At 37.5% G+C, this 26,635-nt stretch overlaps 2 protein-coding genes across 13 annotated transcripts; both read right to left on the bottom strand.

Moving 5' to 3' along the window:
- Nucleotides 1-10,305: 10,305 nt before the first annotated feature.
- LOC107224225 (transcriptional repressor CTCFL) lies at nt 10,306-19,050 on the bottom strand. 11 transcript variants are annotated; one of them, XM_046732627.1, is made up of 14 exons: nt 18,859-19,050; nt 17,388-17,564; nt 17,023-17,258; nt 16,502-16,860; nt 16,214-16,383; nt 14,867-15,003; nt 14,340-14,490; nt 14,095-14,236; nt 13,717-13,989; nt 13,185-13,235; nt 12,952-13,088; nt 12,344-12,486; nt 11,994-12,242; nt 10,306-11,834 (listed from the first exon to the last, which is right to left on the bottom strand). In XM_046732627.1, the coding sequence occupies exons 2-14, from the start codon at nt 17,515-17,517 to the stop codon at nt 11,775-11,777; spliced, it is 2,238 nt and encodes a 745-aa protein (XP_046588583.1). In that variant the 5' UTR covers nt 17,518-17,564; nt 18,859-19,050; the 3' UTR covers nt 10,306-11,774. The 11 variants fall into 11 exon arrangements, with proteins under 11 accessions (XP_046588583.1, XP_046588578.1, XP_046588577.1 ...); XM_046732622.1 differs by lacking the exon at nt 14,867-15,003 and adding an exon at nt 15,055-15,191 and having other exon boundaries at nt 18,754-19,046; XM_046732621.1 differs by lacking the exon at nt 14,867-15,003 and adding an exon at nt 15,055-15,191 and having other exon boundaries at nt 18,859-19,045.
- A 1,619-nt stretch (nt 19,051-20,669) lies between these two features.
- LOC107224223 (motile sperm domain-containing protein 2) lies at nt 20,670-26,597 on the bottom strand. Of its 2 annotated transcripts, XM_046732632.1 has the most exons (10): nt 26,400-26,597; nt 25,711-26,208; nt 25,025-25,171; nt 24,634-24,811; nt 23,922-24,288; nt 22,953-23,028; nt 22,535-22,641; nt 22,169-22,360; nt 21,882-22,022; nt 20,670-21,777 (listed from the first exon to the last, which is right to left on the bottom strand). In XM_046732632.1, exons 2-10 carry the CDS (start codon nt 25,790-25,792, stop codon nt 21,610-21,612), a joined length of 1,458 nt encoding a protein of 485 aa, XP_046588588.1. In that variant the 5' UTR covers nt 25,793-26,208; nt 26,400-26,597; the 3' UTR covers nt 20,670-21,609. The 2 variants fall into 2 exon arrangements, with proteins under 2 accessions (XP_046588588.1, XP_015519683.1); XM_015664197.2 differs by having other exon boundaries at nt 25,711-26,597.
- Nucleotides 26,598-26,635: the final 38 nt, after the last annotated feature.

The raw sequence follows: 26,635 nt of genomic DNA, 5'->3' as shown, positions 1-26,635 counted from the left end.
CTATCGAAAAATTGCAATTTCAAGTGTTCTTTTTTTTACATAGCGAATAGGATACCTCCTCTCCTTGAATCTTAGTTTTAATCAATTAATAAAACTGTGTTTATTCTCATTACCGTTCATTACAATCTATATATTATATATTCCGTATCTCGTACCTCTATCCGCGCAGAACGGATGGGAAATTTTTTATTAGTCCCGGATTTGTACGATGTTGGTATATTATATATACTTCTTCCGTGAAATAAATTTTACATACAAACGCCCGTACAAGTTGGTGTACTTACACAGAGTTGTATAGGTTTAATGGAAAGGTCTATCTTCAGGATTATACGATTAAGTTTCATTCAACGAAACAACCGAGCAATTTCTCCGCAATTAAGGAAGTGTTTCGTTTTTAATTAAGTAATCAACTTCCGAGAATTTCAAAATTACACGTATATAAGGTATACACGTATGATATATAACATATAATACCGATATAAAGTTTCTAATTCTTCAGGAATAAAATTAAATAAAACAGATGTATTATATAATACGCGAAGGAGGCTGACTTGCATATTGTGATTGTAATCATCTTTGATACTGTATAATAAACAAAACGACCAATACGAAACTGTTATCTATTATATCCTAGATCTCTGAACAATACTGCTGTGATTGAGTAGGAAAATGTCTGAATATTTCCAGGAAAAGAGTAAAATTCGAGGATATTTTACCTAGTTTTTCATAACTGCAGGAGTCCCGTTGCTACACGCATACAATCAATTTCAAGATATGAAGGATCCCCCAATAAATTTCGTATGCGTCAACCTACCCTTTGAGCAGTATTATCGTGCATAAATAAAGCATTTCGCCGGCATCCCCGCGGAGTGAAAAAGCTTTGAATATAATAATTCCTGGGATGAGAAAAGGGGCAAAGTGTGGAGACGCGACCCCGCTACGGGGATGAAAGGCATCGGCCCTGCAGGGGTGGGTAAAAAAATAGAAAAAAAATAAAAAAAAAACAGGTCTGTCTCGATGGGATTTCGTCTTACGTGACTAAACTGTATCCCGGGTCACAGACGGGCACCGGCTCGGTCCTCGGTCCCGGGGATTCAACAGGTAAGGACCTCGAGTTCCCTGAACGAACGAGGTGCCCACGGAGCAGGGTGCATATCCCGCACTTCGGCACGTCTACTGCACGTACATGCAGCTCTACCGAACTTTTTCTCCTCCCGGTTAAAGGCACGCCCAAAAAATAACATATCATTAATAAATTATACCTTCCTGCTGCCGCGGACTCTTATATATTATATAGATATATATATATATATATACATATATATACATTATACATATACATATATCTGTTTATCTGCCTCTGCTAGCTCCACCTTCGCCGTAACGTATTATATGTATAGGTATGTATATATGTGTACCTATAAATTTATCCCTGACGATATAAGTTGTTGTAATATATTATATAAATTGTGAGCTTGTACAATATCTGCCTGTGCATCGGGGGTTTAAGTTACTGTAAAATCTACAATATCGTATTGCGATAACGTGTAAACGATCGGAAGAATTAACTCACGTGTGTATTACCTTTACGCATGGGGCATTCTACGCCAACTCGGCAAACGGTTGACCGTGACATTATTTGATTTCACCAAGCATTTTATCTACGTTGGTACGACACCTGGAAGGCTTGCAAAAAAATGTTCAAATTTTGTTTAATCAGTCGTCTTTATCCTATGATATTGTTAAACCCATCTCAGAAGCACCTAAATTAAATTTTAAGAAACATGAAAGAGAAAACATTTGATTTCCGAAATGAAAATTTTCACGCTCCGATTCGATTAGTGATTTTTTGGAATTTTTCCTTCAGTTCTAAAACACACCAACGATTTTTATCAAAATTTGCAAAGACATTTGCAAAGAAGTTACGCAGACAACTTATACAATTATTATATCGTTTCAAGTTCCTTCGATTCGCCCGGCCGCGGCTGTCGGTCCCAAAGGGCAGCGGATAAAATTGTGCTGGATGAACGGGCCTCTTTCACGATTCGCTACGCCCGGTGGATTATTAAGGCTCACCGGGACTTTGGGTCTAGCGGGTGTCTGCACCGATGCATTTCTTGCCTCTTTCACGTGTCCACCGCACCTTGCCTTTCCTTCCTTCCTCGGCTTCTCGTTCGTTCATTCGACGGTTCGTTCATAAGTTAAGCGGCGAGTCAGGCAATCCTGACCCTACTACAGACATTTATACTTATACTGCAGAGCTGTACGTGGAACCGGGGAAATAAAGAAAAAAAAAGTCCACGCTGCAGCAATGCAGGGACGGAAACCTGCAAGAGGGTTCTGTTATTTCTTCGCATTTCGTATCGAATTTCATTCGCCGAGAAAAGAAAATCTGCAAATGAATTAATGACAAATTTTTATATACCTATATGTAGAACATGTATGTATGCATGCAGATATGTGCAGAATGCATGATTTTTTTTCTCCGAAAGATTTGGTTCAACATGCAACTTGTTCTCTTACGAAGAATGAATTGCAAAATGAGGTACGTCGACGAAAATTTGCATAAGTTACAAATGAGCTATAGAAAGCCCGGTCGGCTGTCACGAAATAGAAGTGTAGGAATAAAAATAATTGGTATCATTTGTCAGCGCTACAATTGTAACGTGTTCGTTGCCTGGGATCTATACATATCAGGTGTAACATCTGTCACGCGTTATAGGTGCAATATGCAAACGCGAAACGAGAAACGCGCGTCCTTGACTTTTGCAAACTATAAATTGTAGATAATCGCGTCTGTGACGTATACATATATATATATATATCACGCTACGCGCGTACTGTATGACGTATATTTAATGAAAAAAAATTTGTCAGTATTGCGGTTTGTATACGTGTGCTTCGAAGTGCGGTATAAGAGGCAGGGAGAGAGAGAGTGAATCGGTTTAATCGACTTCCTTTTTTCCCGCACCACGACCACGATACCGCGGGGACTTCTATCCGGAGCCAAGAACTTCGATCAGAGGGGCTTGAATTTATTAAACATTAATGCGGTCCGTCCGGTCCGAGCCGAGATCGCGCTCGCTATTTAATATTAAACACCTAGTACGTTGCAAGCCGCCGGCAGCTGGGCGTTTGCTCTTTCCAAAATTTGATTTTACGTACGATTTTACGTACATACGTAATGCAGGTACGAAATTAAGATAAAGGATTATCGCAATTTAGCGAATAAAACGAGAAAAAACAAGATTCGCTTAAATTAAAAGAATAAAAATGAAAATAACGTATAAGTAAAACTGAAACAAAATCAAGTAATAAACGTGAAATGTTTATCGTCTAATTCAGGAATAAACCGAAAACGCCTGAGAATTTTCTCAGTTGCAGAATTGAAAAGAAACTATATTGCGATATACGTATATGGAATATTGTATGATGTATTAACGTTACGCAGAGTGAGTTCCTAAAGACTGCATGGTCCGACATCCGCTAATATTGAATGCGCATGCGCTACAATCCGATAGCGACTGTTTGCCAAGGTTACCAACCACAAAAATTTTCCACAGTAGCGAATCGATCGCAAGTACTAGCGATAATGGTCAAAATTTTTAAGGTTACATTTATGCGGGTTGGTCACCCTGGCAAACAGCTGCTCCCGGATTCTATAAGCGCATGCGCATTACATTTTAGCAAACGACTGACCGTAAAGTCCTTAGGAATTCACTCTGTATACATATAAATAAGAAATCCCATAACAAGCTTGCCGATTATTTTCGGTATAGATTGTATAACCAGCGACACGCGATGCAAGATCCGGTCGCGTATTGCAAAAGGTTTAAAAAAAGAAAAGAAAAAGGAATGACTCATTCGCACTAGAGCCGCAGCAGACTCCGCGTGGCTCGGCGATGTTAGGAAAGAAATACTTACGTGTTTCATGAGACATTTTACACTCGACGGTGAACAAAGGTGTGCGCATGCATACTGCGGCCGTCTATACCTAATTCATACGTGTACAGTGCGAGGAAAAATTATGGAAGCCCATAGAAATCTCGCAGGGTTCGGTGAGAAGAAAAGATGATCAAGGTTAGATCTTGAGTAATTTTTAACACGGGATTCAACGGTGACCTTTGATTTGACTTTGAACCTAATCTTCAATGTCGTTTTGAGATAAACTTTGATTTTTCACACGGAAATCCCATTTTTGGTACCAGAATCCAAATTTCCCGCTCTTACCGCTTCTGGCACGAAAAACGAGCGTTGGAAAATGAAAATTAATCTGAAAATGACCTTGAAGATGAGGTTCAAAGTCAAATCAAAAGTCACTATTGAATTCCTTGTTTAAAATTACCTGAGATTTAACGTTGTCAATTTTTTTTTCACCGAACCCCGTGAGATTTCTACGGGTTTCCATACTTTTTCCTCACCCTGTATGTACATACGCGACGTGCATTTTAATGCATAAATTATGTTGAATAGGAGGGAATTTTTTTACCGTCCGTTTATTACGTCTCCGGATCATCTCCTAATTTCAATATTACCTGTAGAACAACGCGGTGAACGACGATGACTAGGAGGCAATTAGCTCGCCATTATCTTCCCCTGCAGCTCGTCACATTTCTGCCCCACCGTAAAGTGCAGCCGCTGCTGCAGATGCTCGCTTTAATGGTTATTGACTCGAAGCTTATGTAGCTATAAACCGGTAGGTATATAATTATGATTTATACATATACCGCCGGCGGTGGCTGATTGCGAAATGTTGATCGATATTTCCTCACTAGGTATTATGTATAAACGTGAGAACGAACTTCCCGTGCATTATATGAATGTACTTGGTCACGTATCGCTCACAAATTTACATAGGTTATGTACCTATAAGACACGCCTTGCAGACGGTGCACGAGAAGAATTGAAAATCTTCGAAGTAGGTGCTATTTAGTATTCCATATTTCATGCAGAGATGAAAGTTTTAAAGACGGTGTTTTTCCATCGATCATGATCTTAAATGCAATTTGGATCGAACGTAAGACTGTCGAAGTAAAAAAAATATATCGCTGTACATACATTTACCGAAATCTTTTAAAATAAACATATAATTCACAGGTCTGCAGGAAGATATCTAAATTTTGTGTGTATGTACAAGAAAGAGGAGGTATATAATATAGACAGTGAATTCTTAACCACTGCATAGGCCGTCGTCTGCTAAAATTTGATGCGCATCAGCGTTGCCAAAATTATTTTATTTTATTATGGAATCAGGGCCGTAAAATCATAGTATTTTCATGGTACAAATCATACTAGGGAAGGAGAGCAAGATAACGAGTGGATGATGTTCATAATTTTTTGTCTTCGAACACGTATTCATTTGAATAAAACATCGAACAATACTCATCATAGTTGCTCTTTGAAGGAGAAAAAAATGAACAAACAAATATATTATATTTCCGAAATTACGGTACAAACTCTAATATAAATTGTGAAATGGCCAAATTATGGTACTACATGTACTACACAGTTACGTGTTGGCAACACTGGTGCGCATGCGCTACAATCCGAGAGCGGTTGTTAGCCAGGACTACCAACCATCATAAATTTGAGCGACGGTGCGCCGCGACTTGTGTAGCATCAAAAATTTTTACAATTGGTAATTGAGCACACGGGCCAACGACAGCTGTGAAAATTTTTGAGTTTACACAAAGCGCGGGAGTTGGTCACCCTGGCAAGCAGCCGTTCTCAGATCGTAGCGCATGCGCATTAAATTTTAGCAGACGATGCAGTCGTTAGGAATTCATTCTGTAGGTATACGAATGAGGGGAGATTCCCACGTCCATCCAGGTTATAGCAGTGCAGTGAAGGTTGGCACTGGCAGATGAATAAGGGTACCAACTCTCTCGTATTCATATTACGTATACGGAGCGAGGAACGAGGAAATAAAATCTGCCTTTGTCGGCGCATAGCGGATAAATAGAGCCAAACTTTTACGCCGCGTTAGGTATACTTATACAATATATACATACGTGCGCACTATAGCGAAACAAACGAGCCTGCCCACCGCAGTTACTGCAACGGACACATTTCAACCTCAACTCTTGCAGGATAGCTTGAAACTTCGCTTAATTGAAAATAATCTCGTTATTTATCCGCGTGCTCCGCTACTCGCCCTGCGACAATGACGGACTACTTACGCTGCCTACGGCTTGCTTATTAGGTGCGCACCTGAACATGTCGCGATGATTAACGCAGAGTTCAGCAAGTGAAACTCGCGTCTCTTTTTTCCTAGACACATGTTATACAAAGAGAATAGTTTCGTTTGTTACAGTTATATGCCAGAACATTTCGGTAGAACGAGTAACGTTACGATAACATTTTTGAAATTACAGGAAAATTTGGTACAGGTATAACGAGTATTCGGTGCGATTATAGTTTTAAATGCCATATTTTATGGTTATTGCAAAATTAAATCTGTTTCTTCAGTTTGTTACATTTTCATTCGGTCAAGCGAAGCCTTGGCAACAATTTATTTGACTCGCACTTGAAATTGTCCCCAATGTGTTACGAAAAAATATAGTTCGAGTGACCGTAATGAATTTTTATTTTGTAGCTGGAACTACATGTTCGATTGTAAAACGAAGATAGTTAAAGACCCAATCTAGAAATATCTCCTCCAATCAGTGCACCGAATAAATTGTATCGTGGGTATCGTAAGTAAGTATATCCCAAGTCTGCGGCCGCGTTGCGCAAATTACAAAATAGTACGACTGCGGTGCAGGGGCGCTTATCTTCGTCTTATCTCGAATGCTTGAATTCTTCTTAACCTGATACCCGAAAGTTTGCTTGTTACAAACACCGCGGTGCAGCGTGCAAGCCGAGGTATATAATAATGCGCACAGTGTACGCCGCGAGACTTGTGTCCATAAACGACGCAGATGCGTTATACCGTAATCTACGACCCACGCAGATGCCGTGCAGGCTTTATGCTTCATGAGATCGTATAATATATTTTAATAACGCAACAGCGGTATAAGAGAAAAACTACGGGACGTCGCTCTGCCGCTTTATCCATAGGTTGCATAAGAGTGACGAAGTCGTCGCATCGCGCGGCTCCTATGCAGGAATAGACGAAAATCTAATTCAACGATGTTATAAAGGGTGTTACAAAATTCACGCAAGAAGTAATTTTCATAGAAAACAAAAGTTATGATCATGAAAATTTCAAGGAAAAAAAAAATGACAATTTTTAATCGAAAACCTATGTTTTCTCTCAAAATTACTTGCGTGAATTTTGGGACACCGTTTACACGATCGAATAAACAAATTAACCACTTGCGATTGAGTTGCTGAAAAATTCCCAAAAAATCGGCACATCGTGCTTGCGTAAGAAATTACAGTACCTCGTATTCAAAAATTATTCGACAGCAAGGATTTTTTTGTTATCAAAATTCGGCTTGCTGCTGGTTCTCTTGAATCCCGAGGATACACGCGTTGTTATACAGTTGCGATACCGTTAGTCACCCCTTCCGTATTCGCTGGCGGATACACGCGTGTCTAGACCTTAAGCCTTAGGAAATAGATCAGCGATAGAGAAGGTGACAGCGACACTGATCCAAGGGTATTGTGTTCTCTCCGCATAATGCAGGCCAGCCAGTCTATCTCGAGGGTTTCGTCAGCGGTGTCGTAAATTAAACGCGCTAGTCGCAATAGGATCACGTATTTACACCTATTTACACGTATTTACACGTACGTACAATGGGCATACATAAATACACGCATACATGTGCAATGCGGTGTAACAGGCCACGGCGCAACGAACCGCTCGGGTCTTTTGTTCTAAATCCGGATAAAAATAGCCACGCGTTAATAGGCTAATAAGTATAGGTATAAAGCCTATGATAGTAACAACGATTCTGACTAACACGGTTTAAAAAGCATATATGTAAATATCGCGGGGGTAAAACATTCGGCGGTCACAATCAGCTGTTATACGTGATACGGAACGTTCAACTTTAATCGTTTAGTGTACGCTGCAATGGTGAAGATGATTTCTACGATTTCTTCGAATTTTTAGGGAAATGTTTTACTCAATTTTTCTAGTTACTATACAAATGAAATTTCTCTCAGTGTAACAGAGGTTATTATCCGCGGATGTAGGATATAAGTTTTCGGTCCCAATTATACGGATAGGGTAATTTAATCCTGCTTACGTAAGCGCGGCGTAACTCGCACTCGAATCAACCCTCGTCCTCCAGGGCGCAATGGATCCTCCACAACGTCAATCGTGTCTTCATGGGTTCGGCGATACCCGGCCGTTCATTGTTGGTTCTATAAATAAAGCTCGGATAGCCAGCGTAGAGAGGGTGGATCTGGGGTTGTTGACCATCCGGTGGGTGTGGCGCCGCCGTAATATCGCTAAGGGATAGAAGGTGGCGTCTGTCTCGCGAAGACTAATGCCCACGGCACCTGGGCACGTAATCTGCACCTTTCTGGACCGACGGGAGGGGTCGAAAGTTGCAATTAACTCGATCGTCATCCCCTACGTCAGATAATGAGAAAACAAGTAAATTAGTACATTTTCCATCCCCGCGTACTTGAACGCAGGATATATTCACCAGAGATAAGAGAATCATTCGCCAAACATTTTTTCGCGTTATACGTATCTGAGCTAATAATGCAATGAGATTCGTGATAATTTCCAAATGCTCGTTAGTTTAGTTGGTTGCTAATTACAGTCGAGTCAAAGTAGGTCTGAGTTAAAAATATTCGGGATATGGCTACATTTTTGTGTGCTAGTTATCGACATTCAGGAACTCGAATCTGAAGTCACTTTTGAGCTGGATAGTAGACGTTTCGAGAAAACGGAAAGATTTGACGTTTTTTTAGTTTTTCTCAAAAACTGCTATCGATAGATGAAAAATGACTTAACCATCGTATACAGCGAAAAATTTTGCATCGAATTATGTCCTCACATGTAGGAAACGGAGCCGGATTATCAAATTAGGAAAAAAGAAATTATTTCACCAAAATTCTTTTTTATCAATTTATTAATCCGATTCCGTCTCCGACAAACGAGGACACAATTCGACGTAGAATTTTCCGCTCTACACGACGGTCAAGTCATTTTTCATCTATCGATAGCAGTTTTTGAGGAAAACACAAAAGATGTCAAATTTTCCTCATTTCTCGAAACACCGGCTATCCAGCTCAAAACTGACTTCGCATTTGAGTTCGTGAGGGTCGAAAACCCCTGTTGTACGAGAATGCAGCAATATCCCGAATATTTTTAATTCAGACCTATTTTGATCAGACTAACTAGTTGTTAATTGTAATCAACGGGACTGAAAAGTCTCGAAAATCTGCAATCAATCAATTCCTCCTTCCTCTTCCAGCACTTCAGCCATATAGTTGCGACGAAGGAGGGGGAACCGAGGGTCGCAAGCGTCTTGGTCACCAGTCGTTAATCAGCGTTGCAGCGTGCAGGATCACGATGAGTGACGATCGGCGCGACTTCCGTTGGTCGCTCCATCTGTTGAGCAGACTCGACAGGCAAGGGTTACTCACCGACCGGCAATGACCCCGTGTGGAGATCGACTCGCAGTCTCTCGAGGGAGAAAATTGTGTTCAGCGACAAGTTCTGACGGCGAATTCGATTCGGATGTCCGGTTATTTTTAAGGGAAAATACGTACACTAATATTGTACAGAGAAATAGTATCTTCATGCCGCCGAATTAAGTTTTTGGATTTCGTTTCGGCGTTGAAAATTGAAAAGTACCCGAACAATATTATGAACAATTTTAACATTCATTTACTTAGCCTTTTCATTGGAATGGCAAAATCATTCAGGCAGTTATTGATTAGTTAACATGTATTGTTGAGAAATCACTACACTTCTCTTTGGAATAAACGTAAGAAAGTGTGTACAATTTTGTGACACCAGAATACAATAATAATTATCTTAATAGTAATAATAATAAGCCATCTAAATTATGTACAATTACTATAATTGTAAGAAAAACTCGTACGTACTTTTTACATAGTTTGTTTTGCTTTTGCGTTGTGTCGATCAGTTTTAATCTTATTTTGTTTTTTCATTCCCCACGCTACTTGTAACATTATAAGTTGTTAGTAACGAGCAGAAGAACAAGTAACATTTACATCGTCCGGCAATGAATGATTCTGTTAAACCTGTACCGAGTTGATAATAATATTATTGATAGTAAGTATAGAAGAAACACATAAATTAATAATTACGACACGTAAAACGATCGGATAATAATATTATCAGATACTTTTATCTGTCGCAATAACTTTAATGAATTAATATAATATTCTTTTATTCTTTTTTTGATTTCTTTAACACTAGGTTAATTTGCATGTGAAAAAATCGTGCTATCTAAACAGAAATATGAACTAAACATTCGTGCATCGAACGAAATTGTTTTTCTACCTGATTACTTACGATTTACTATAGTTATTACATTGTTTATGGGTTTGTTCTTATTCAATTTTTTTTTTCCCTTTTCTTGAATATTTTGTTTCTGTACATATGAATAAATTGAGTTTATCTTATCTTACACTGTACCGAAACTTTAGAACTTATTTTTATTTAACCTGGAACGAAGTCCTAAAAATTAAAACTCGGTTCAAGGGAAAAAAAATGAAACAGAATCTGTAGATGTAATGGCGAGTCAGGTGATCCCTGATATGATAAATATTGTGCGGTATAACTTCATCTTAGTCACAAGAAAGTGGTAATATCAGATGCAGCCTCGGCAGAAAAATGATAGAGATAACAGTGAAGAACATTCAAATAATGTTTCCACGACTGAAAAAATAGAGTAAGTTCTATGATAACGTTTGTGAATACCAGGAAATCGATTGTCTTACTTTGATAACACATTGCCATTATTTCATCATCGTTTTAATTAATATGAGACCATTCAGAAAATCTAAAATTTTTTGTGAGTGCATTGAAAATTGGAAATTACGTTCGTCGCGATATCAGATAAACCCAATTACGTAATCGTGCCAGTAGACACATGATACACCATTGAATCAGAATATATCTTGTCCAAGTTTTGTTTGTATATTTGATGTACTTTATGTACATCTATCGGCCCAAATCTTACTTGAAATATAGGTAACATAATCATAATAAGCACTTATTTACAAAGCGCATTGAACTTGTTTCAATTTTGTAAGTTCGTCAAATTTTCGACGAGACTTCATTTTTGTACCCAAGATGAAATTGGTAATTTCAATGTATGGTGGATGATAATGCTTACATATAACACTTTTCAATACCATCAAATCACCTGTGTTTTGAAATAACAAATTTCAAACTATTATACCGTATATCGTACCGCTAACATGTATTCAATTTAACTGTAAATCTAACTTCTTGCTATCCACTTTAAAAGAATTACTGAGCACGATGTAAATATGTTCCAACATCATTTTCGCCGCGCTCGCTTTACATATTACAATTGTTGCATAACCTAAGTAGTACCTCATATTTCATAATAAAAATAATAACAACATTAATAATAAGGTCATCATTACAATTATTATCCAATGTAAAAGCTTAAAATTACTACATATCTATAAATTATTATAATATGGGTGTTTATCTGTGGGTGTATGATCTAATCTGTTCTCACAGTCTCTGCAATGTCACTGCTTATCACTTATGTATAGTTATATGTAACATATTTGAAGAGAAAAATATTTGACTATTAAGTAGGTAGGTAGCTATGTATAGGTACATTACCCCCGGTGTTTCTTTATTACGATATTGTCTGTAATAGATGAATATTGCTATCGTCTTCCTCGTCCTCTTCCTCTTCCTATGTACGAGGAAAAAATAGTGAAAAATTATTATCATTTAGGGAAAACAACGGATCACAATTAATGTGAGTATGAAGTTGTCACTCAGAAATTAAGAATTCAATTTATTTCGTTTTTTCACGCGGCATTGAACTGAAATAATTAGTTAGTCAATTTACCTCGTCAAAACCGAAGCAGGTTTCCATGTCTTTTTGTAGCTTTGGATCGTTTTGCGATGATTCGGACAATCGTGTTGATTTTCTGGTATTATGGGTACTATCTTCTAGTTTCAATTCGATGGTTTCTTGATGTTCTTCTACTTCCTCTTCTTCTTCCTCCTCACCTTCTTCCGTTCCACCCACTACTTCGTCCTGACTCAAAGGATCTTGCATCACCAAATCTCCATCTTCGCTAGCAACAACAGCCATCTGTTAGGAGGAAAGAAAGTAATTAATTATACAAACGTATAAATTATTTTCAGAAACAGGTATTTCATTTCAAGTTTGTTTTAATTCAATCAATAATATACCTGATCAGTTCCTTGATTATCTGCTAACTGGATCACTTCCAAGACGACATATTGCTGCCCGTCGCTTCCTTCGACGGCCATCATCTCATCCTCGTCTTCTTCATCTTCGTCATCGTAACCTTTAAGTTTAGAAGCTAAGTCTCCTGCCACGGCAACACAACACATGGAGATTAGTCAATGATCTTCATCATATCGTAAGCATCCTTGCGAAAATAATCTTAGTGTAGAGAATCCATACCCCACACGCAATCGGAATAGTTGAAGCGTTGAGAAAATGGGTCTACATTTTTCGATGTCACACTCCTTAAATCAGCCATTTCTAGTCCAAGATTAAAATTCTCATCGTATGGACAACTTTTAAGAATATTTCTCAACGTTTAAATTTCTTGAATTTGGTATCAGATTAGAAACAGCAGATTTAGAAGGTAAGGAGTTACATAATGACACCGTTCTCTTAAAAACAACGCAATGTAGTTCTGAAGAATGATAACTTGTGCCAACATACTTCAAAGAAAGTTTGGGTGGAAATTAACGAAATTTATCCATTTGTGTGAAACCGGCTGAATAGTAAAATGAATCAAATTACCGGTTCAAAAACTTCGACTTACCAGTCATAACTTCAACCCTTTGGCCATCAATGATTTGTATCTTCTTTTGACGTCCAATTTTAAGGGCCAGTTGTTTTTCTTGAAGGGACGATTCAGGATCATGAACAGCCATGTGTCGTATGAGGTTTCCTTTGTGCCTATTCAAATATCAAACATTGATTTATTCATCTACTAACATTCTATCAGATTGCATTCGACTTCTTTGAACCCCTTCGCTATCAGCAAATATTCACCTGTATTTAGCACCAGAACAAGACACTTTCCAACCCATAACCGGGTTGCAGCTGTTGATCAGAAAAATACAAATACATTTTCATCGTAATAATTTCTACACTTACGACTCTGACATTTGACATTGTTTTTATTTGTTCATTCTTTCTATATTCATAACTTTTTTTTTTGTTTTGCAATAGTGAAGGGGTCAATTAACTACTGACTAACAATGTTATTAATTGTAAAGAAAAAAATTAATAATTCGTTTCAAACAATTGATCACATACTCATTTTAACAGTATTTAATTGTAAGATATTCGAGATTTATTACAACCACGCTTCAGTCGCAGTTGCCATATTATTTTTAGTTGGTTAATAATTTATAATGAGATTTGTAAACATTCTAATTCTCGATTGAAAAACGATAACCATCCGCATTCTAAAAGTTCTTTTGAATTTAGAATGACGAATTAATTTAGTATCGATGATTTTATTTAACAATCGAGAAAAAAATACATGTATATACGTATGATTAATAACATAATTTTATACCTGAACGGTCTTTCGCACTCTGGACATTGATGCGTCTTCTCTTGAGGTGGTGGTGGTACGTAGGAAGGATTGTGGTATAGATTACAGTGGCGTTTAAGCAATTGTTTTTGCCTAAATGATTGATAGCAATGATCACACTGATATGGTTTTTGATCCGTATGAATGAGCATGTGACTCTCAAGGTGACGAGCTGATATTGAAGCGTACGGGCAGAGGTCGCACTTGTAACATTTCTCACCTTCATGCGTTTTATTGTGAAGTTTGTAACTATACCTGTAACATAAATCCGCGATTTATGTCATCATTGAATATCAAGTACCAAGAAGTGAAGTAGCCATCGATTATATTAAGATTTGTCATAACACATCAGATTCTCACCTGTCAGGGAATGTCTTGCCACATCTCTTGCATTTCAACGGCTTATCAGAAGTGTGTAACTTTTGAACGTGAATTCTGAGGTCAGTTTTTCTTCCGCACGTTGTTGGGCATAATTCACATTGAAATACGGGCTTATCTCCAACTGAATAAAAAAAAGTGACAGCTGATTAAATAACGCTCAGTCGCAGACGAAAACAGAAAAAAAAGAAGAAGGTAACAGGTTCAAGAATTTTTTTTCTACTCACCGTTGTGAACTAGCTTGTGAGCCTTCAAACTGTTGGACTGTGTAAATCTTGCTTGGCAAATATCACATTCGTATGGTTTTTCGCCCGTATGAATGCGCAAATGACGTTTCAGCTTGAAGGTGTCTGGACTTGCATACGTACAATGTGGACACTATATCAAGAAAAATATACGAATGAAAACAATGAAGATCTATCATTATTTACAGGAATATATTCAAAATTGCTGTTACAATGAATTTTTGATTTGCTAATTCAATTATGTAAATTGCAATGAGAACAAATTGTTTTGCATGAAGCAGACAAGTTTTGTTAATAATTTATATTTTTCGCAAAAAAGCAACTTAAGTTGGTAAAATTTGGCTAGAATTTTTGAAATTTTTTCAATAAATGCGTAAGCCATTCCACAAATCCGTGATAAGGAAGGATCTTTTCGACCATCCTATTCTTGAAAGAAAGGCAAAGAAATCCGTTTTTCACTCATTAGACTAGGTGAACTGTGAGGTAAAGAACGTTATAGGATGAAAAACCTCGTATGGACGTTCTCCCGTGTGAATGCGCATGTGATGATGCAGTTTGTTCTTCTCAACACTAGCGTAATCGCAAATGGTACATTTGTGGGGTTTGTCGCGTGTGTGCATGTACCGAGTGTGACGAACCAGTTCCCCTGAATAATGAAAAGAAAAAGAAAATTGTATAAAGTAATAAAGGGACGTACCTGATAGGGACGTTCTCCAGTGTGGCACCTAATGTGTCGTTTAAGTTTGGACAACTCAACCGAGGCGTAATCACACTCATGACATTTGTGCGGCTTTTCATGGGTATGTCTGTACCGAACATGTCTTACAAGTTCACCTGCAACCAAAGATAGAGACCCACACTATAATCGCCAGTCTTACTCACAGCTTTTTTATTTCACATTCAAATTATTTTATACAAGAATGGGAATAAGACTAGAAAGATGATAGTTTAAGCACAGTACGATATAAGCCACGTGCTGATTTTGCGCACTGGGATGTATTTCTAAGTGTTATCGGTACAAGTTTCTACAACGATAATGTGGTTTTTTTTTATTTCAAAGCGTGGAATGGACCTTGAAAGCAAAGTATCTGGTGATAGACATGCACGAGGAGTTGGGATCTATATTATATAAGCACATATGGTTACTGTGAATAGAATTGAACTTTTCAAGCCACGTACAGCTGGCAACAAGTAAGGATGTTTTGTCGAATTAATCCAGAAAATTATAAGGTTTTGTAATTTAGTAACAACAATATTTCTCAAAGTTGATGTTCAGGAAGAAAAATTGAACTGGAGAAGTTATAAAAAATAAAAAAAGAAAAGATATTGTGAGACATTTTATTACACGGCTTCATTAGAATGGCACAGGGATAAGAAGTGTTAAGCAAAATGTGATTACCAAAACTGTCCAAGGCCTCCAGAAAAAAAAAAAAAACATGTCGGTACACACAACGCATGCAGATATACACACAAATTCACAAGCATGACAACATTTACAAAGTATACAAAGAGCAGATACAATTCATGGTACACAGTATGAACATTCCACTTCGTTTCGATCAAGATGAGACCTTTGTTTTCATGAATTTTGACTTGAATTGTGTAATATTTAAACTCTTTTCGAATACTACGAAATAATAAACACTTTTTGCTGATAAACTTCAATGCATCGTAAGTTAGATATGACGGTCAAACAGGCAGGGACTGCTTTAGAAACATGCATACAATTTTCTAAAGTGATTCAACTGATGTCGATTCTAGTATTACCAATTATTATTGCAAGAAGATGAAATGTTGTACCAGTTCATGACAAATTTGCAAGAAAACGTGATAAAATTTATAAAAATATATCATACCAGACGTAGTGAAAGCGCTGTCGCAGAACTTGCAGTGATGAGGTTTTGTTCCCGTATGTGTGTTAACGTGGTTCTGCAGGGAAGCCAAAGTCTTAAAGCCTCTTTCACAAACGCTACATTTATGTGGTCTTTCCTCGGAGTGAGATTTCATGTGGCGAGATAAGAGATATCTGTTTATAAAATAGGCTTAGTATCATGTGGCCGATATGAAACGATAGCAAACCGACTAAAGCGGTTCAACATTAAACGATATGCAGATTAAGTAGAGAAATTATGAATATTTCTCACCGCTTGGGACTTGTGTAATTGCAGTAGTTACACATGTGAGCCTGTGTCACGGTCTGTGATTTCTTAGGGATGAATTTGATTATTTTTGTCTTATCATCTTCAGCTTCGGACTCAACAGGTGCGTCGTTGTCCTCATTGTCCTCGAAGTCATAAACAGTTAAATCTTGTTCCCCTTCCTCACCTTCGCCCACTTCCACGTCTTCCGTTCGACCATCTTTTTCCTCAGATTCAGGCTGCTGCACGATTAACACGTAGCTAACTTCTCCTGGGTTTGTATCTGACGGCACAATTGTCACTGTTTGATACGCGTCACCAGAGTTAATAACCACTTGGCTATTTCCATTCGTGGATACTGTACCCTGATAAAAGAATAAAAGTGTTGAGTTCTTGCAGATGGAATTATAAAACCGATTACAGTTGTCTGAAAAGTAATCATGAGTGGTCATATAGTAATTCCGTTTCTATTCCATCTAGTTGACGAAGTTTTCAACTTTTTATTTGAAGCCTGAAATCTGACGAACCTGTTTACTCGCATTCTCTCCACTCTGCACATTCTCAAGCTCTTCTATTTCGTGGTACTGTTCATCCTGACCATCTTCGCCGTCGTTCTGACCTTCCCCATCGTCTGCTTCTTGAATTTGTACTTGAGTCATGACTGGTGGGTCGTCGCTACTGGCTTGATAATAGTACTGGCCAGATTGATCGACAAAGTAGGTGCCACCGTCGTCCCCACCGGTGAGACCCTCAACTTGTTGCACTATCAGAAATCAAAATTCTCAGGTGATCGTATCGAAAGAAAGAAATTCAGCGATGGATAAATCTTGGTGAAATTTTCAATTTGAACTTGAACCGAAGCGGGGAAAATTAGGCTTATAGCTGTGCTCACGTTGTACATGCTGAAGCTGTTCGCCCTGGCCTCCCTCAATTTCTTTGTTGAATGTCTCGAGGTACGTCTGTATCTCCGTGACAGACTCTTGCCCCTCTTCCAACTTAATCGCAGCTACGTTACCGGACATCGTGTGTAACCATACGCTAGTGCTCCTCGGTCCTCAATATTCTTCACCTGCAACACAATTGAGAAGTTCATTTTATTTATGGTTTTAATATGCTTTCTATGAATCTGTTGGTAGATTACTTCAAATGTCTTGGCTAACCCGTATTAAGTACCGCCAATTCATCTTCTGAATGGATTACCAGAGAACAGTGCTGCGCATGTATTTTGTTTTTAATTCCACCGATGGATTAATGGAATGTAATTTATTTTGGCATGGCTTGAAGAAGAACGAACAATTTATTTTCCAACAAAACATGTGCATGTTTTTCAACCCTGAATTGTTACTGTGTGTACAGCTACAATGTTTATCTGCTGTTATCAGTGGACAAACGTGTCAAATATGCAGTGCGTTTTCATGCTGTGTATTGTATGTTGGGACTAACTTTCACATCCATATACCATCTCAAAGTCCGAAGAAATCATCAGGAGCTATAGTTACGTTTTATCCTGAACCAAAATTCACTGCAGCGAAAATACAAAGTGATGAGGAAAAAATTCCGTAAGGAATCAGCAGCAGTGAAGAACAAAACATGTATCGAATCAGGTAAATTTGCGTATCAACGGCAACGTGACACCACGTTCCTACATCGTTAGGGTGAAAATATTCTGGGCCAGCGTTGTGAGCTGCATGATGTTGTAATTTGGGGAATTCGTGGGTTGATGGGGAAAAATCAATAGAGAGAGAGGGGAAAGAAAAAATTTCATTCCACCGAATACGGAACGGATATACGCACACGCAGCAACGCAACAACGTGCCGATTACGCGGGGCCTCGACATATTCGTTCGGACACCCGTATTCCGACCGATAGATGCTCCAGATGATCAGCGAAGCCGAGAACGCCGAGCGGCGTCAAGCATCGGCCAAAGGAAAATCGGTGCGGTAAAGGAGGAACGGCGAGTAGTTAAGAGCATAGCGTGGCGATAGGAGGAAAGGCAGAGAACGGGACGTCAGACAGGCGAGCAGGCATGACTCGGACGCCATGGGCAGAGCGGCATTATCGTAGGCGATAGGCGTCGGGGCGAGGAGAGGGTCAGGATTGGGTTAGCGATGAAAAAATTCTTCGATCCTCTTTCAGCGGGAGGCCGCAGGTTGGATAAGAAATCGCGCATTCTGCCGGATAGCTTTTAAGACAATATCATGCTTTGGATTTCAGGACACAGGGGGCATTAACGGCAAAAATTTCAGAAAATTATCACCGTCGGCGCTGTCATCAATATGGAGGGCGCAGCTAGGAGGATGCGTTCCGTCCTCCGCCACAACGGACCGAAGCATTTACCGTAATACTGCGGGGTTCTACTCACCGTGAATAGTTCGATGCCGCACGGAGTTTCACACGCTCACTTAGTACGCGGATTATCACATTAACACTGCACTTCCAAATCGTTATTCCCGATAATATTCGCTTACCTTTTAACTCGAAATTATTCGTGTGAGGGCGTTGTGTAAGAGCTACAAGCCAATATGGCGACAATCGACTACGAAAGTTCAAATGCTGCGCGACCGAACATGCGCAGAGGTTCGAATGCATTTGCCCCCAAACTGGACGACTGGCTAACCAGAATTCTGCACACTTATCGTACGGCTCCTCTCCCGGCTTGCTACTTCTAACCGACGCATGATCCGCTCGCTTTGCCGATACAATATTATGTATTTCGCGATAACGCTGCTCCGTCTCCCAATACTACTCAACGCGATTTTCACTTTTCTTTACCCGACAAAATTTTTAAAAAATCTACGCGTCATATTATACTGTATAAGTATGTATACACATCCGATTGACGCCAACACGAAATTTGGGCGGGAAATTAAGGGGAAAAAGATGACGCACGATCTTGTTGTGGAGTGGGGACACGGTCATTTGTAAATAAATAATTATTTATGAAATTCTCATACCCATACGATTGCTGAAAAACGTTAGATTAATTTCGTTCTAATTTACATACCCGATTTGAGCATTTTTATTTCCGACGTATATTTTGCATGAAGAGTAAAATTAATTGAACACTTAGCAGACAAAAAATTCTACGCATACTGCTACGTAAATGTATTGAATCGTTTATTCATCTGGTCATGTTCGTTGATCGGCACGGGGTGGAGATACAAAGGAATAAACGATTGAAACACGTTTCATATTACGTAACATTTGGATATATATTTTTTTTTTATATATGTATATATTTTGGTGGTACTCTAGACCGAACATAAAATAAATGATATCAACGGTTTTCTGTTTAATCTTTTCCCGATTCTTCTTCTTTGATACATTTTAGGTCGCATGGTGTAACATTATTTAATACAGATTATTCTAATACTCCAATACACAGCATAAATAATAATATTTATACGTATATTATTTATATTGCAGCCTAGACACAGAATTGAAAAATACAATTACGTATATTACTAAAAATTTTTTTCTATTTAGTTTGTACTGAAATTATTCATAGCAGTATAATTACGAGATGTAAATAAAATGATGAAGAAACAGAGCAACTTCACAAGCTTAGTAGGTATCACGATAGAGAGAGAGAGAGAGAGAGAGATGTAGATCAGTATGATAGAAACGGTTTGTCACTTACAATCCAAAAGTTTTCCTTATTATTGAGTATTTCGTTTTTTTCATACTGCTCTAAGGCGGGAGAGTTAGAAACGAAAAAATGATTCAAATCTCATCAATAGTTACTGCATATTACGGAAGTCATAACGTTTGATTAGGTATAAGTACAGGTATTATACAAGGAGAGGTTTACATAAATGATAAAAAGTAAATGTGTAAAAGGTAACTCGGTATTCGAAGACATACAATTGAAAAATTAGAAAATATCGTAAATGAGTAACTTTATGTGATGTTATATAGATGGACAGATATACAAAACAGAAACAAAAATCAACAAAATATCCAAAATATAATGACATACTTTTTCAAAAATCAAATTGCCTACAATGTTATGAGTTATGTGACAATAGCGTATAGAAACACGCATTTTGAATTAATACAATGGTAGCATACATCAAGTTACATAGGTAGTATATAAAAAAGCTTATAAAAATATGTGTAATGAAAATTTCAAGCTTAAATAGCACGTTTAATGAGTTGTACATCTTTCATGTGTTTTTTTTTTTTTCTTTTTTTAATTAGTATTATTATTACGTTAATCATATGTATGAAAAGGTTCTCTCACTTAGTTAGTTTGATTTAGTGAAGTTACAGTCATTTCTCATATTACAAAACGTATCGTAAATTTTTGACGAAGTTGAGTTGATTTTTAATTAACGCATGTACGAGTGCGAAATTGCATTTCAGTTGTGCGCAAAATATGAAAAACATAATAGTCGAACACTTTCTAAATAAAATTTTATTGAATTTCTAAAACGAAGTAGTTCTAAGACTGAATATAGATAACAAACCCAATGAAAAATAGATATGAAATTCAGTATTATTCTAATGGTGCTAAAAGCTAAAATAATTTGGACAAATCATAATATGAATAGCATACACAAATACTCGCTCGGTTTTAAATTTTTTTCTTCCCGTATTCTTTTTACAGTATATTCAATAAATTTACGTAGTAATAGTAAGAATGGTCGTCTTACGAGTATGTATGACATGCATGTGTTACGTCATATTTTTACGAATGAAAGTTAGTTTAGCACGTAGCTGCGGAATGTTATGTAAGAAATGGCAATAATCAAACTCCTTGGGTCGGACACAGTTGCACATCTAAGATACCGTAACATTTACATCGTAATCTAAACTTGGATGAATTGGGCTTGCTCAGAGATCATTGCGACAACTCAGCCCACTCAACTAAACTTTCAGCAAAAATTACAATAATTTGGCTACGCTAAGTTTCTTTTAGGCACGAATTTCAAGTTGACAATTTTAATCAAGAGATGAACTATGTCAAACTATGGATGTAACAAATGAATTAAGTTGTCGTATGGCCGTGTATACCTAGCGTGTTAACAGCACCCACGAAAATAATGCTTACTCATTTGTTAGATTCAGGTATTGTTATTTCGTTCCATTTCAATTTTACATACTGTACATGTTATCGGTGATAACACACCTGTTCAGCTGCGTTTCTAATATCCGATCTCAAAATGTAGATGATCGCTATTGCCATGAGAACGGTTAGGGCAATTGATATCAACTGTAATCTTTTTGAGAATACTAAATCTCCATGGAGTTTATTTTGACAGTCTTCTAACTGCGATACCTAGAAATAGAAAACAAGAAAAGATATTCATAAATCTGAACAGTAAAATAAAGATGTTTTAGGTTCGTGAAGACTGGTTAAATTTATATCCCGATTGTTCTCACCTTTGAAAACAGTCTATCCAAAGATCTATCCCCACTCGAACCCGAATTGTTTGCAAAAAAATTCGATTTTGAAGTGTCTCCATTTTCTGAACCTAGACCTGCGCATCTCAATCTATGTTGCTGTGCACTTTTTCCCGAAGTCTGTAAGAGAATAAATGATCATATAATTATTGATGAGACTCAAAGTAATGGGAGAAAATTGAAAAATTTTCAATAAAAGCTGAGAAGAAAATGATTAATACTCTAAAAACTTGAGACATTACATTTTGGTGAGCTTATATTAATACCTTCCAAAGATCTGGTATAGAGGCGTTCAAATCTTTCATCGGTAAACACATGACTAGAAATTTATCGTTGCGAGGAAGTCCATGCAACGCATAACCGGGCTGCAACATTACGGTCACCTGAGCAATTTGCGCAGGTTGTAAAACTCCCATGCTAGGGCGAACTCTGAATTTATCTGGGGATGTTGTCTTGATCTGAAATAAAAAATTCACAACAGTTTTATCGATCAATTTTTTAAAATTAAAATTGACGAATACTAATTTGTAAATCGTTTAAAATAAATAAATAAAATTTGGAATATTTAGTCTAAATATGTAAAGATTAGTTTATTAATCAACGAAAATAAATTGCTAATTGCATGATATTACCTTGTATGAAATGCATTTATCCAAGGAAATGTTTTTGAATGTTATTGTTCCAGAGTATTCATTTTTATCCTTCTTAAACGTTATTACTTCAGAATCGATAGATAATACTGTAAAAATGAATATTATCCACATGAATTTAAAAAATATCATTGATTTGTTGTACTTGTATTCATTTGAATTTCACAATTCTAGTATCACACATGACAAGCATATCTCCAGGCTACGTCAGCGTTTTTAATTTGCCAACACATTTATAAGTTGCAAAACATTATATACATCATTTGATTTCACAGAATTAAATGAGACTTTTTGTATAATTAAAAATATTTTCAACTTTACTGGGCAGCAATGTATACGTATATCCTGCTGCTTTTTTAAACAGTTATAATATTGTTAAATATGATCTGAATTTACTTACAAGATTCTTCATTTTCGTGATCCCCAATTCCGCTAGGTCCCTGTTCAGTCATTGGCGATCCATCGACAAAGTGAACCTGAAAAAGTATCTATCAGTTATGAAGGGACATAAAGTAACGAGTATAGATTGAAAATAGTAGCGAGGCTATTGAAACATTTTTTAATAAGTGTTATACTGCCACCATCATAGTTGTAAAAAAAAGGTACGTATATTCAGATTAAAAAAATTTATGACGTAAAGTAATAAGATTACAAATCTATGAATACGTGATGCTAGACTCTTATTCAGCAGGATGCAAAAGACCAAGTTTAGTGTTACATAACTGGCCGTTGATACCTTTGGAGTTTGTTCCATGTCCAAAGACGAATGAATCTATGTATGACACAAGCAACTCGGCGATAAAAAGTAGTGGTATAAATGGTATACTTGTCAATTTGACAAGCAGGGTAGACGGACTGAGTGCAAGGTAAACTCAGCCACTGCTGAGTCACTAGTAACCGTGAATAGTTCACGCTCGAATCTGACCTTTCAGCAAAATGCCACAATTAGGTTGAGTGGGGGAAGAGGGTAGTGGGGTTTCCATCAATATAGGCAATCTAGGTCGAAGACCCTACTGACATATCAGACAGCTTGATAAAAGGACCTAATTAAAGTGCGCACAAGATATTGTCAATTCCATCAATTTCAGGAACCAATTAGTGATATGTCAAAGTACCGACGAGTGAAACTATTTTCAAAATGAATGTTTGTACAGGTGAGAAACAAAACCTTTAATCGTTTATTCAAATAAAAAATTCATTTTTATTAACATATCCTCTGCTTTTCAAACATATATCTGAGTTCCATTAAAATATAACAGCCCTGAACGAATAATTTCCATTCAAATTTCTTTAGACTTTGTAGATTTTATGCAGCTTATTTTGCGAAAATTTTCGCGAATTCGAATTGACATTGAGAAGTACTTCATACCTTCTTGTTCTCCAGTTTGCCATTATTTGACGTGGTTGTTGCTCGTTCCTCGGGGACGAATGTGAAAGAATAATCATCATTTCCTCCCCATGCAGACAGAGCGTTATCTGCATCCACATATTCCTTCAGAGTCGATTTGTTGACAAATTTGATTTTCTGAATTGCCTTCGCCGGCAGCCAGGACTTTATTATTTTAAAAGCGGTGTTTAGGACCCAAGGCATCTCATAGATGATTATGTAGTTGAGAAAATTCGGATAATAGGTTTTAAAAAGACCTATCAAGTACTTGGTGAACTCCATGTCTAGATTCGAAAGACCAGTGTCCGCCATATCAAAGAACACAGATATTTGGGTTCCTTTGTCTTGTCTATAACATAAAATAACGGAAACTGTCTGTACCGATTTCTACCCTTAAGTTATTAATTTGTGGACAAAAAGAACATTTGTAATCGCGAATATTCTATTTATCACTTGTACCCCATGTTCTTCAATTTATGAATTGCTCAGTTAAAGAAACATTATCGCACGATTAACAAGTTGGAAATATGATATTTTCGACCATAACTGCAAATAAATGAAACATAACACCGTTTCTGCATTTATTAATAAATTTGTCAGGTGATATGGAACAGGGAACACAATCAGCAAAACGCCGACGACCAGAGGCACGGTATATATACTTGTGATACGAACAGAACTTCAAATATTCTACCTTTCCAATCTTTCGAACCAGTATACGATGCATCGTTGTAATTCTCCAAAGTCTTTAGTGCCCTTGAAATGTAGTTTAGATTTAAAAATAAGCAGCGTTTTCCCATCCTTATCTTTGTTGTGAGGAAAGAAGATTCCTTCCTCTAAATAATCCCTCCTAACGTTGTTTTCAGTGATGTCTATAACAGTAATTATTTGCAGCTAGTAGAAATCTTACAAGGTTAGCACTCTGTGCGATCAAAGTTCCAATCAGTTTTTTGGTCTTGCGCCAGCATAATAATTCTGATTCTGTTACAGAGTTTAATTATCCTTGACCAACGTAAATGAAAGGCGTCAAAGTAAAGGATCGACATATGAAGTATACACTGACATTGTAAAAAATCCTATATTACCATTACAACCAAATTTTTTCCTCCAGTCGCACGAATCCCAAAGCATATTCAGTGCTTCTTGTACGTTCAGTTCGTTGTGTTGTAAAAACCTCTTCAGCCAGTTATCCGTATCTCGTATTCTGGCAATATCAGCCGGATGGAAGCCATCTGGAATGATATAACAGCAATATAAACTTCCAGTCGCGTTGTTCGCATTCCAATTTCTGAATATTCAATTAGAAAACTGTAGGAGAAAACTCTTCATTTCTCTCTAAGGTGGGGATAGTCTTAAGGTAGGTATTTCATGCTTGGAATCCTCAAGTAGGCCTCAAAAATAAATCTGACACAATCAGCTGGAAAGTCATAGAACCGACGGATAAAAAGTTCAGCAAGTGCGATAAAAGTATTGCAATTTAATTTGGGAAAGCTAGTTATCATAATGTTGCAAATAATTAAGTTAGATATCAATGTCAACTGTGAAAACTTCGTTCATTCATGGTAATTGCAAGTTTATATTTCAGTTATGATCTTGAAAAACTGGCTCCGACAAGTATGTTCCTTTTACATTGTGCTAGGGTTAAGAGGCTAATGATTGCTGCCAGTGCTAATGATTGCTGCCAGTGCTAATGATTCCGTTTTCTTTTGCCCCTTGTTTGTGATAACTTAAAGGGGAAAACAAAGGTAGTAAAAAGAATGGGGTTACCTACCAGGGTCTGGTGCGCCGTCTGCCTCGAGTTTCTTGAAAAATTTATTTCTGAGGTCAGTAATGAGTTGAGCAGACACCTCCATGATTAATCAATTTATTAATCTTTTCTTCTCACACGAAGCACACTTTGCGAAGCGTAACCGAATTGTATCCACGTATATTTCAATCGTGAGTTTCGAATGTCTCGGGACGTCGGCAGGTGGTTAAACAATAACACAAGCAGTGGTTTGTACGCGACGAATTCACCAGCTAAAATTGACCGCGAAACGTGCGATAAATTACTGATTTATCGTAACGAAAACTTACGCCGCTCCCGGTCTACGTCTTGTGCCGATATGCAATTGCTGTCAAAGTCCATCCAATCTCACTCCCTCCCCCCCCTTCGACCCAAACATACCTTTGCCGCTCGGAGTGGGCGAGATAACCACGAACTGTGTAGATGATAAAACAAATTGGATGATGAGAAGGGGGGAGGGGGGATTGGAGAAAGGCGAAAACACTGTACGAAAAAGAAAAAAGCTCCCTTAAAACAGTATTCTGTGTTCAATTTGCTGGATTGAGCGGTAGTTTTTAAAGAAGGAACAATTTTAATTCATTGACTATGAATACATATATTCAATGTGACACATCGAATGGCTCTGATCTAGCACGAGGTCGGTTTTTCGTAAATATACACAACAAACTACGCACCAACGATTGAACTTAACGGTTAACAATTGAATAAGTTCACAGTTGTTTCAATTGGTGGTTTCTATAATCGACTGTACCTGTAGAGTCGCAGCATCTAGTGGCACTTGTTTCAGTCGTCACGGTTGACAGCCTGCACCGTTAACCGCGAAAATTGAATTTATCTTGGATCGCAGAATTAAAAAAGTCTTGATCATCATCACCACCATCCCCTTGACAGAAGGTACGGGAATATTTTG

Source organism: Neodiprion lecontei, chromosome 2 (genome assembly GCF_021901455.1).
Source record: "Neodiprion lecontei isolate iyNeoLeco1 chromosome 2, iyNeoLeco1.1, whole genome shotgun sequence".
Classification (NCBI taxonomy): Eukaryota; Metazoa; Arthropoda; class Insecta; order Hymenoptera; family Diprionidae; genus Neodiprion; species Neodiprion lecontei.
This window is presented reverse-complemented; position numbering and strand designations above follow the sequence as displayed.